This window comes from Lichenostomus cassidix, chromosome 5 (assembly GCF_008360975.1).
Source record: "Lichenostomus cassidix isolate B80296 chromosome 5, HeHo_3.0, whole genome shotgun sequence".
NCBI lineage: Eukaryota > Metazoa > Chordata > Aves > Passeriformes > Meliphagidae > Lichenostomus > Lichenostomus cassidix.
In genome coordinates, this window is record NC_139486.1 from 19,808,593 (window position 1) to 19,821,738 (window position 13,146).

General features: G+C 39.9%; 1 protein-coding gene across 1 annotated transcript in view; it reads left to right on the top strand.

Moving 5' to 3' along the window:
* Nucleotides 1-893: 893 nt before the first annotated feature.
* Nucleotides 894-13,146, top strand: part of SEL1L (SEL1L adaptor subunit of SYVN1 ubiquitin ligase) — a 37,382-nt gene continuing 25,129 nt past the window's right edge. The window contains exons 1-4 of the mRNA XM_085061614.1: nt 894-1,099; nt 8,266-8,303; nt 8,655-8,877; nt 12,386-12,553. Of these exons, the coding sequence (XP_084917740.1) occupies nt 1,006-1,099; nt 8,266-8,303; nt 8,655-8,877; nt 12,386-12,553 (523 nt within the window). The 5' untranslated portion in view covers nt 894-1,005. The remainder of the gene's footprint in view (nt 1,100-8,265; nt 8,304-8,654; nt 8,878-12,385; nt 12,554-13,146) is intronic.

A 13,146-nucleotide genomic window follows, 5' to 3' on the forward strand; every position in this document is an offset into this window, starting at 1 on the left:
TCCCTGCCTGCAGACCCTGGCCTCGCGGGCAGCACATCCTCACCCAGCCCTGCGTGGGACTGCACTTCCCACAGCTTCTGCCGCCGTGTCCCGTGGGACAAACACAGCCACTGCTGGCCACTCTCGCCCTGCAGAGACCCTAAGGGTAGTGCTGTAAGGCTGAAGTGACTCGACAGTATGGAGACAGTATGGGAAAACCCCACTTTATAATTCAGCACAGCGCTAACGCAGTCCTGTGAGGCAGTGACATTTACCACCCAGCCATGTTTCAGTCCGCTAAAGGCTGGGTTGCTAGTTCTCTTCCTCATTTGCTTTTTAATTGACCTACAGAAAGATGCAATTCCTATGAGAACCGAAGAGTTGCGTCCCACAGCGCTCAACCCCTTTCCAGAATTGATGCCTTTCTGAAGACAAAAGTTCCACTAAATAAACTCTTTATGTTTCACACACTCCATCTGTGCTGGTTTAGACATACACTTAATTTACTGCTGCTTCCCATACTCGTAACCAACGAAGCGTACCCCGCTCCCAGCACTTCTGCGGTCCGGAACAGCCGGAGCTGCGGGCGGCGACGCCGCGCCCCTTCACGGCGCCGTTCGGCGCGGGGAGTTGTGGGTGACGTAGTCCCAGCCTCGCCGCGGGCCCCGGAGGGCACCCGGTCCCGGGCGGCGCCGCGGCCCTCGCAAGGCACTGTGGGTGCTGTAGGAACGGCGCAGGAGCCAGTGGGAGGTGCCGTTTCGGAAGGGAGCGCTAGGGCAGCGGCCCTCGCTGAGAGACGTGCGGCGCTATTTGCTAGCGGGAGGGCGTGACGAGAGATCGAAGCCTCGGCCGAGCCAATGGGAGCGGGCCATGTAGAGCCAGCCGTTCCCCGGGGTTGCGTGTGCGGCTGCCAGCGGCCCGTAGTCGGCCGTCAGCGCGGCAGCCGATTGGTGGCGGCGGCGCGGTGGGCGGGGCGCGAGAGCCGGAGTCGGGGGCGCTCGGCGCAGCCCCTCAGAGCCCAGCGGGATGGGGCGGCGGGCGTTCTGCCTGGCCCTGGTGCTGTGCCTGGCCGCGCTCTGGGCCGGAGCGCTGCCAGCGGTGGGAGCGCTTCCCGCGGCCGGTGAGTTGCGCGGCTCCGCCTCCCTGCGTTCCCTTGGGCCCGAGCGCTGCGGCGGCGTCGCCCCCCGGGGCCTGCGGCGGGGGAGGGGGGCGCCGGCCGCTGCCGCAGTTGGGGGCGGGTGCCGAGGTGTCAGTGCGGGTCCCGGCGCCTGCACCGGGGCGCCTCCTCCGCTGTCACCGCCCCCGCGCCCCGGTGCTCTCGCCGGGGCTTTGGGGTGCGTGGGGGCAGCGCCGAGCTCGCCGGGGCGCTGAGGCTGCGGAGCGGAGGGGAGGGGAGGCGGGGAGCGGGGCTCCTGTCAGCTGCGTGGCCGCGGGTGGCGGGCCCGGGCTGGCTTGAGCTTCAGCTTTGCCTCACCGGGGCTGCTCCGCAGGCCTGCTAGGGTGGATGCGTTGCTCAGTGCGGTGCTTGCCTTTAAACTGCTCCTTAGGAGCCCACTTTGTAGTGCTTACACTGCTCAAAACCGAAGTGAGGCGTTTTTTCCACCATAGAACGTATTTTCTCCTCGAGACGCTGATAATGCTGATTTCAGCCTTATCAGAACAGTTTTGTCACCTCGATACATTGAGAGCATTCATGCATCCTGCTTTATGTCCCCATAATACTTTTTTCCCGTCCCTATTTTGTTGTTATGCAGCTTGGGTTTTGTGTGCTTCTCATATGTTGTCATCTACTTCCTTTTCTGGGGTTTCTACCTCCTACACCCTTCTTTTCAGTATGGGTTGAAGGGGGGATGTGCAATGTATTTATTTATAAAGTTAGAAGCCACTACCTTAACTGACAGTCATATGCAGTGCCACTGGGAATTTGCTTTTATACTATTTCAGGCAAGTAGCTTAACATATTCTCTAGAGGTAAGTTCAGTAGTGTGGGGTTCATTTTTCTGTACGCAGGAGGAAGTTGAAATTTAAAGTACTATTACTAGACTTCAGTTTATATGAGCTTTGTAGGTCACTTTATAAGCTAGCAGGCCACTTTCCAAGTTATAGGTAGGATACGCATGAGTTCTGTGAAGCCAGAGAGACGTAGCTCAAACTTTTGAACTAGGTATTCTCATTTATACTGTGTATAAAGGAAAAAAAGCTAAGGTGTGATGAGGTTGTGAATGTCAGATGAGCCATGTGTTGTGTGCAGGGAAGTTAGGTGACAAGGGCTGATCAAGTGTGCATCAGCAGCTGTACTACCATGCATCTCTTTTGTCTTGACTGTTTGTCCATTATCACAAAGTTGTTTGTGAGTATGAAGTACTGGTAGTTTAATTCAGCCTATATAAACAATATGTTTAGAGTCAGTTGAACTAATGCAATTAAAAGATGCATAGGCTGATACGAAGAAAGCACATTACATGAATGTAGGCTTAGGAGCAGTTTACGAACTTAAATTGCTACTGTGATGTCAAACTGTTAGCTAATATCCACAATTAATTAAGAGAGTCTGTTTGAAGTCCATCCTTTGGCAGAGACGATGAGAGAAATACTTTTTTTGCTTTTTTTTTTTTTTTTTTTTACAAGAATCATTCTGAAAGAGAGTTGTCCTCACTTCATGCTTTGATCTCCCACAGTAACAGTATGACTTTCTGTAGCAGAGTCTGGTATAAGCCTTGGGACTCTATATTAAATGCTTCCTTGAATGATTATTTATTTCTAATGACTCTGTTCTGGAAAGACTCATGCGTGATGTGAGTACAGTGGGAGGGGTTTTAAGAAGAATGAGTAACAATGGTTCAAGTATTACATTTCCCGACTTCAGGAAGAGTTTTTAATGAGGATTTTTTTTAAGTAGTGAGTATTTTAATTATAACTTTAAACCCTAACTCTGTAGTCATACACTTTGTTTAAATCAATTTATTAAAAAATTTGAGGTGAATGCAAGAAAATTCAGGCCGAAAGAAAATATCACTATATTTTTTTAAACATGATGTTACTACAGATTATGGAGGAATTTAAAACTGGGACTGGGGAAAGAATATTAAGAAGTCCATGGGGAATTGGCAAAAGCAGCTAGAAAATGCTAAGCATGCATGTGTTCTCTAGACAAAACTGGCTGTCTTCTGCTCATCGCAGCAGCGATGGCCTTCCCCTGTTGATCACTCATTAAGAACATTGAAAAAAACAATGTTTTTTTGTTATTGCCAGTGTTATTTGATTGTTTCTTCTTGTTCACAGACTAAGAGGTAGAAATGTTCTCATTCTGCCTGAAGAGAGGAAGCGATGTTTCCTCTGACTCTCTTACACATTCCATGGCTAGCTTCAACAACAGGCAGATGTTTTCATAGTGTCCCACTGATTGGTGGGACAAATGACCACAGTCACATACCTGTTGGGAACTTCAGTACCTGTTCGTCCATAAGACAGAGCTCAGTTGTTTTCCCTGACCTTTCTGTTTCTACATACCTAACTGGAAAATATTCCCTAAACTTTTTGCCTTTTGTGATTTGGGATCTCAGTTCCAAGGAACTGCTGGAGAGTAAGTTCTGTAACTAGTTAGCCAGCAATTGCAAGGACACTGGAAAAATGATTTTTATTCAGGGGGAGGGTTGACCTATATCTCAATCTTCTAGTTGCACTAAAATGAATATGCTGCACAGATTGTAGCTGGGAACAATTTACTTGCTGCCAAGGATACTTTGGAACTATTCTTGCTGAATAGGTGCCACTTACGGATTTTACTTAACTCACTGCATGTTTCAAAGCTTCATGTAATGGGAATAGAATCTATGCTATCAAGTCTGTTTCTGTGCTGAATATAACAGTCAAAAAATTGATGAGAAGCAGTCTGAGGTAATTTTTTTTTCTTAAAATTTCCTTTTTCCCTGCAAGAATTGGATAAACAAAGTTTGCATTCCCTTTCAATGTCTATCTAGTCACTTGTACAAAAACAACATTGAAAGAAATTGCTAAAAATACCACAGAAAATCTCTCATGGATGCTCTAAATCAGTCACTGCCAAAACACTTCTGTTCATGCACCCCTCTCCACAGAAGGATTTTTGAGCATGCATTATACATGGGGTTTTTTGTAAGTTAAATACTGATGTACACTTGTTCTAACATATTATGTACATCATAAAACATGGGCAAAAACACAAATGAAAAAAGAATGAAATGAAGGTGGAATGACCAGTGTATTAAGAAAAGTTTTATGTATTAACACTATGAAAGGTATTTTCTTCCTGCAGCCCTGGTGGGTTGGCTGGTATACTGCCTGAGGTGTGCACACTCCACTTCGAGATCCCTGCTCTCAGCAGAATCCCTCTAGTTGCTTTGTTGTCATAGTGTTTAAAGCTTAAAGAGATTGGCAAAAACTAGAAAGAAACTGACTACAGTAATCAGTTAGGGATTCATCAGAGCTGTGGGAAACTGCTTTGCTTACTGAATTTTGGCTACTTCCTGAATGTGAGTGACCATTTTAACATTGAAACTAGTAGTTATTTCTTGTCTGGTAGTAGCAGTCCTTCAGCTTTATGGGATGTCAGTTGATTTGTTCTTCTAATACAGCAAATCTTTGAAAATGTTGAGCTCCCTCGAGCTAATGCTGTTATTGCTGATTCACACTGCATAGCTCATCTGGTATCTACCCTTCTCTCCTTAGTGCTCTCTTGAAAACAGTAATTTTCACAAAATGGTAGGATCTTTATTCAGCATATGGTAGGATCTTTTTCTCTAGCATGGGCTGCCAGAGTACTTTTGCTATATTCATATAGCATGCTTGAACACTGGCCTTCCTAATTGAGGAAAAATTAATACTTTTTAAAGCTGATTTTAATTATACATGAAGTGGTGGATGGTTGGAACAAGATTTTAGCTCTGTGAAGTGCTTTAGAGTCCTAGCAGGGCATGAGAGCACCCAGCAATGTCTACAGCTCAGCACTGTCTGTAAGTGAAGCATTTTGTACAAGGTTGTCAACTGCTCTGTTGAGCCAAAAAGTATTTTTGCCTACCTTTTCCTTTAAATAGATGATTGCATCTCCCTAACTTGTTTAACAAATGGTGAGATTAATTTCCACTTGGCCTTTTTAGAAGAGGTTTATAGAATTAGACAGCCTCGGTAACAGATCCAAATAAAAAGTCAGTTACTTTTTTTAATTGAAGTGTGGAAAAACAAGCTAAACTATCAGCTTTAATCTCTGAAGCAGGTGCACAAACATAACATCTGTGACTGTTCACTAGCTGAGCCTTGACTAATAAACTGTTCTTAGATCCAGCTTTGACCTTCCAAAGACCTTTCATTAACACTTTCAGAATAGTTTTCTTTACAGTTTCATAGGAGTAAACACACTTCTATAAGTAGTAGGTGCATATTAGTCAGCAGTACAATGAAACAAGAAGGCTGTGACTCCTCCTCTAGACACACTGTTCATTTTCAGTGCAACCTCATCTGCCTACCTTAGAAAGAAGCCTTAGAGCTAAGAAAAATTAAATTAATATTTTGGTTTTGCTTTAGTGCATTTTGGAGCCACTGTTTGAAAACAATTGTTCAAGTACAACTTCTCGGTAACAAAGCTGGTTCCTTCACAGAGAATTTAAATGATACAATAGAAAGGAAGTAGGTTTATTTACTTTCAAGGAAGGAGAGCAAACGCTCTTCTCTACCTTATGTTGCTCAGGTGTCTCTTGCCTTTCAATTTAGTAAACCTTTTGCTTTGTATATGAAGTCACAATAAAATGTGTGTGCACAGACAGTATAACCTATTTATATTTGATCTTTTGTGGTCTTTTGATGTAAAGTCAACCTACCACGTATGGAAATCAGTTAGTGAAGCCTTTACTGAAATGTTAGAAAGCTCTCGTGCTGTCAGGAATATGGGCTGGGTTTGTGCAGACAAAAACAGTCCCTCTAGCTAGTGTAGCTGCTCAAAAAAACAAACATGGTGTTTCCTACTGCAATAACAGGTTTAGCATATATTAGAAGGAACATACAAGCTACTGGGGAGGTTACCCTCTCTTAGTTTCCTCACTCTCCAGAAGTATGTCTGGATGTCTTGACAAGCTCCAGTTTGAAGGTGGCATTTGGTCTTGGTCAAAATTATTTAAGATAATAGAATATCATATGTGGGAAACATGGTAAATTCAAAATTGTTTCATAGTTTTGCAATAGAAACACCAGTAAGTATCCTAAATGTATGTGTACTTTTACTGAATTTAAAGATCAATGGTCATATCATGATCTGGAGTGTCAAAGTTCAGTACTAGAGCTTCTTACAACTTACCACAATCACCCTCACCCTTATCTGTTGGACTCTTCAAGCTACTAAGCCCTGTGGTCTCTGCCAAATATGCAGCTAGCCTTGTTTGTTCCTTATGCCTCATAATGTTTTTTTTCCAAATTGGTGTTCATTCTCATGCTGTCTTGGTTGCTCCTTGCAGGGTCTGTTTCATCTGGAGTGCCCTTTGCTGTCTCCACAAGTTTTTCTGAAGTACTCTACACACTTTCATTTTCAGACCTGTAGATTACAGCTGCTTACCCACATCAACTCTTCTAGATCCTTCTAAATTCCATGTCTGTTGGCAGTCAGACTTTTTGAGCTTTACACCCTCTTCACCATCTTCAACAGGCTGTCATTCATATGTCTCAGTTGTGCTCTCAATCATCTCGTCACTGTAGTTTTGCAGCTTCACATAAAAGTCTTAGCATTTTTTCTTAATTTTTATTATGCTGTTACAGCTTAAAGTTGAATTCTCCCTCACCTTTTTACTTGCTCCAGTCAAAAGTTATGCTTCAAATAAAAATATGGAATCTAGATCCCAGAAGGTGATTTCCAAGATTAACCCTTTCATTTTGCAAGGGTTATGGTAGAAGGCTTCAAAATATGAAGCAGTCAAGTGTCATGTTTGTAATTTGTTGCTTCAGGGATGGTTTATCTCTGATAAATCACTTTATTTGCATTAGAATGAAAATTGTGCAAGTTTTGTTTGCTGCTAAATGCTTACAGGCATCAGCAGAGTTGCATAAATTGTTGAAGTATCTGTGAGGTAGCCTTTCATAGCCAGCGGTAACATACTACATGTTGTATCTCTTGTAAGGGGCATTAACTTCTATCAGTTTAGACAGCTTTTCTAGTCACAGTGCATGTCTCCAGCCTGTCATTGCTTGCCACTGCTACAGGGCATTATGCACCCCAGGGCCTCAGAAAGGGGAATTTCTAAATATAAGGAAGAGTTAGTGGCAGCTTTGCTAAGTGGTCTGTTTAAGTTTTGAGCTTTTATTTCAGTTTAAGGGAATTGTGTACTGGAGAGAGGGAGGCCTGTAACATCTTCTTTCAAATGTAGTGGGGTTTGGTTGCTTAAATGAGGTGGTATCAGATACTGATGACTGGGAACAGTCACATCTCAGTGATGTTAATTTTAGAGGCTTCCATCAAAATGATAGCACAGACCAAGTTGTTTGAAGCATGGTGGGTAGCCCATTTTGGTTAAAGGAACAAAACAATTGTTGCAGAAACAATTCTGAAAAACAATGGTAAAGCTGTCATAAATAAGCTTTTTGTGATTATCTTCACCTTTTCACCTGTATTCCTTTAGCTATCTGCCTAATACCCTTTCTTCTTTACCATTTCTTCTCTTTCCAGTCTTCCTAATCAAATATCATATCACAGCTTTTAGACAAGAAAGATGACTGTTAAATAAAACTTGCATCTCTTGAAGAGTATCTTAAAGACAAATTGATTTCTCACAGTTTTGAAGAGAGACCTTTATATAAAGGTTTGAGTATGCTGGTCAGGCAAAATGATTTGGCATTCTATAAAGGACAACATTTAATTATAAGCATGGGAGTATTAATATAACTTTCTGGTTGCTGCTGAAGCTGTTCATACTAAAGCTGATCTGGTGACTAAAAACTTATGTTCCATAGACCTTTTTCACTTGATTTACACTTTTTTAGGTAGTTTAATTGGATTGGAACCATTCAGACTGTGATTTGGGTTTAGAAAAGTCACAGTTTTTTTTACTGTGAAAGACACAGTTGTGTTGCCATAATTTAAGGAAAAGGATCACCTGTGAAACATTTGATTCCTTCTCACCACACTAATAAGGTCTTTCTGAAGTGCATTAGTCAACTTAGTACACTAGAACATTTCAGAACCATGGTACAATATTATAACTAAATGTTTTATTTTTGAAATAGTTACTAATGTAAAAACATTTTACTGATTTATAATGTCTCTTCTAGATGAAGAGGGAAATCAAGATGAATCACTGGAGTCAAAGGTGAGGAGATAAGTTTCTAGTCATTCTGTTTTACCTGTGGAGTGACAGCAAAGGTCTGAAATTCAGAACAATAATTTTATTTTAGGTTTTAAGCTTTTCTGTAGCTCTTGCTGTCTCAGTAATTTCTACTGTGCATCAGAGGAATTAATATTGTGTTACAAGTTTGAAACATCTTTTTTCAAAGACCTGAAAGGGATAGAGCCAATGAGAGCTGATAGCAGTAGCTCAACTTACTTTTGATGCTATTGTTTAAGTCAATTATGTCTTTTAAGAAGTTTTTTAAATGGGTTTTTAGCCAGCTGCTGCTTCTCAGTTTGTAATCATCTAAATTATGTGCCTGCTTTCCTTCAGACTTTATCTGCAGAGGACCAGGTAAAGGATCATTCCACAGGAACTCGAGTGGTAGCAGGTCAGATCTTCCTTGAATCTGGGAAATCGGACTCTCAATCAGAGAATGAAGAGAACTTTCACAGTCAAGAAGAGGAAAAAGAAAATTCACTGGAAGAGTTGAACTCTCTAGAAATGTCAAATCTATTAAATAAGGATTTGGAAGAAGCAGAAATACAGAGTCCAGGTAACTGCTCACAGACTTTTGAACAAGTGGCAACAAAGATGCATCTGAGTAACTCCAGCATGTGGGTGAACACAACAGTAATTTTGAACATATGAAATAACTAGTGTCTTAGCATTTCTGTAGTGGAACGGTAATTGCTGCCTTTTTCATTAGAAAGTAGCATTAAAATGTTTTTAAATGTATTGTAATTGAAATCTCAGTGGTTATTTTCAGAAAGTGTTTGAAAGAATTTGCCATTTTTCTTGTTGTTTCCATCTCACTGGAAAGCTTTAGCTATGAAGTAGAGAAGGCCCTGATTTCTTCAAATAGGGCTCAAGTGCAAATCCTGTGCTCTGTGTGTGTACACCAGCAATACAAAGGGAAATTGCATCAGTATTTTTCAACCCTCTGGCTGTTTGCCTGGCAAGTCAGTTGACAGGAAAGGAACAAATAGTAAGGTAAAGACAAGCTTCCTAGAAGAGCCTGAGCCTAGAATATTGAGAACCTCAGGGCAGCATCTAAATTGCATATAAACGTCATGAAGTTTTTAAATATAGGAAAAATATTATGTCTTGGACCACAATCCCCAGGAAGTTCTAATATGTTTTTTTTCAACATAATTTTGTTACGATTTTTTGATTTGCAGTTAGTAGTAGATGATAACTAGATGGTTTGGTTGAGTACCTTAACCTATGCAGCAGACTCTTCCTTTTCACTTGGCCATAAAAAGTAAATCTTCAATATTACTGAAAAAATAGTTACATGATACAAATCTGTCTTCTCAACTCAGATTGAAATGTCAAAAGAAAGCAGGAGTAAATGAGCTCCATAATGTAATAATTCTGTTTTCTAATAAGGTCTCTCCTTGTCAGGGCAGAACTAGTATCAGTTTGTGAAAACTCAGTAATAGGCATAACCATTGCTTTTGATGCTGTGTTGTACAGAAAAAAGATGTGTAAAATCCAGTAAATATCTTTCTGCCACAAAACTGTGATCCAAGTACCTTATTTAGTCAGTGAAATCTTATTTCAAAAGTAAACTTTAAGCTACTTTTAATCTCATACAAAAATGTATCCAGCTGACTGGCCCCTTGGGAGCTAAGATTTTTGACTATACCCATCAAGGTACTGCAAGTGACTTTAGAGTCTTGCGCAGTTTTTGGAACATCTTACAAATTAAACAAGCAATTTGAGTGGAGGGACTTTTCATTGAAAAAAGCAGTTCTGAAAGAAAAGTACTTGTTTTTTGTCAGGAGAAATGACTGCTAAAGGACAGCTTTTTTGACAAACTCTTTACCTGAGCATCTGTTTGAGGTACAGATTTTACACCCCCAGATGAGCTACTGGTGACAGGACTGCATTAAGGGACATTAAAGCTTTTCTAAAAACAGTTCAGCTACTGAGTATGGTTATGAGATTACATGGAAAAAATTACACCTGCAAATTTCCACATATATTTTGTAGGAGGTGGAGTATTAAAAATTAGTAATTTAGAACTAGTGCTAGTGAAGCTTTTAACCTTCCAAGAAAGTTGTCCTGCTCTCTTCTGATGAGTGAGGAGATTGTGTGCAAAGAAAATTATACTTTTTTAGTTCTTGCTATTTTGTGTTCCAGGGTTTTGGAACCCTAAAGTTCTATGCTAACAATTTTTGCAGAAAACCGCTCACATATTTATACAGAGCTGGCAATTCCTGTTGCATTTATTTTCCTATTTGGAAGAGTCTGACAGTAATGTTGCCAATATTTATAAGTAATTTATATTTGGGTTTCGTGCAGCATAAAGTATGAAATGAGATATAAGTAAATGAAGATAAAATATAATTAAATACCATCTATTTTATTCTGATATAGTAGAGGTAAATTGCTTCTTGAACACTTGGTTTGACAGAAGCTAAGTCATGCTCTGGGTAAATTTTTTGCTGTGCTTTGTACTTAACATTCTCTAAGTACATAATAAAATAACTGTGGTGAGCATTTTAACCTGTGATTGCATTTCTGTGTTGCTCTTGGGGTTAGTACTTGTTACTATCTGGGAGCAAAACCAGCATTATGGTTGAATTTAGAATTAAAAAAATGCAAATGGGAGCATTAGGGCAGAGTAATTTCATAACTTTAGTGTGCAGCTAAACCGCATGCAGAGGCATTGTGTAAAACTGTTTTCAATACAGGAGACAAGGTATGAAGCAATACAAGTAAAATCATGAGTTCTCGAGTGGTGTTAATATCCTGGACCTGGAGCTTGTTCAAATGACAGTGATAAGAGGTCCCAGAAGTTGTAGTTACATGGTACCCTTAGCAGGAATTTGTACATTACTTAGTAGTTAACAGATGTCTGAAATTATTCCAGGCTACTTGCATCTTAACACATTATTTTTGAGTGCAGTTACCAAAAATAACACTTTTCCATGTGTGATATAGTTAACTTGGAGTGGTGTGGTGGAACCTCTGCCAAGGAATCCAATTATGAAGAACAGTTTGAACAGGGCTAACCATACCTGAAGACTTGCTTTTGATTTAAAAAAATCATCATGAAATAATTAAATTAGTATAGTCTTCAGGTGTTTCAATTATAGACCCTTTAAAAAAGAAGTAGCTTACTCTATAACAACAAAAATTACAAAGTTAATATAAAAAACGGTATAATTGACATTGTCAATTGCATGATTTTACAAATGTTTTCAAATGAAGCTGAACCCAACTGTTAGATTTAGCTTAGTGAAAGAGGAGAACTTTTATAAAAGTCTAAATGAAATAATTCCACCTTCAAAAACCAGAGAAATCTCAGTCTTCATAGAAGGTTGATACTATTTTACAATATTGTGATATTGGAATCAGTAACTTTCAAGTTCTAGTGCATGAGAAATGATGAATTGTGCTGTTCAAAGTAATTTTGAATGCAATTAAATATATGGGCAAAATGAAATAATGTTTTTAATCTATATTCAAGAGTATATAGAAATTACTGGACCTGTATGATGAGAATCATTCCATCCACATCATAATGATTTCACGAAAGTCTTTTCATGTAGTTGAATGTTCAAGTGTACTCCCAGCTGATACTTGAGTACTTTCAGTATAGCATTTAGTGATGTGTGGTGTTCTGTCAGGATTGTGTCTAACCCTGGGGCTAAAATGAATGTGCTCTGGAATGCACTTCAAGGGTGCATTACAAGGCCTTTTGCAGAGACAAGAAAGTGCAAGGAAAGGCTATTTTGGTAGGCAATAAAAATTTAACTTACATTTGCCTTCTCCAATCTAAACAATATTTTCTTTGCTTAGAACTAAGAATATAGGAAACCACATACCTACTGCTTCATTTCATAATTAAAGCTAAGAATTATATTGTTCAAGTGCTATTTAGAAAAAAAATGGTATTTCAAGCTTTTGTAAATTAGACATTTTACTGAAAACTTGATTAGTTGTAGTACATAGAAATTAAAACCAACATAGGAGCACTTTTGTGTATGTAATATATTGTTTTAATTTGGGAATAAAGGAGAGTAGTCTAATTCCTTGGTGTGTATTTTCAGTTTTGACAGCTATTGGAGGCACTGCAGATGGTGAACCTTGCCACTTCCCCTTTTTGTTTATGGAGAAGGAATATGCAGAGTGCACTGCAGATGGGAGGGAAGATGGCAGGCTTTGGTGTGCAACAACCTATGATTACAAGAAAGATCAAAAGTGGGGCTTCTGTGAATGTAAGCAACTTTATGTCTTCTTGTTCAATGAATGCTTTTTTAGCTAGTGTTTCCAGTCCTCTTATCACTCTTTATTTCGGGATGTAGAAGTCCCTGGTCACTCTATACTGTGATAAACAAGTAGTTATAAAGGCAAAGTTTTCATGATGGAAGAAGTTTTAATGCAAGTGCCACTTCCCAGAGTTTATTAGGAAATCTTGCAGTGAAGGCATCTATAAAACTGTTTCTGAGGCTGTAGGATGACAGGGGTTTGACAGTGTTGCCCATTATATACTTACTGATTTGTTGCATAAAGGCAACCCTCTCTAGGAAACATCCTTCTGAAGGAGGAACCTGCACAGCTTGCTTTTGAATATTGAACGAATAGAACATTTTATGAGCAAACTTGTACATGAGAGACATCACACAAGAAGAAATTATATATCAATATATCCACCACCTCCATTAAACAGCTTTTTGTTATCACTTAGCTTGTTTATTGGTCTTCAAAAACATGTTTCTAGCTGTATTTTCCCTTTAGAATCAATAGGAATGTTGAGGGAATAGTTTTGAGCAGTATAATTGGAGCTCTTAATGTTTTTTGTTTTGTTTTT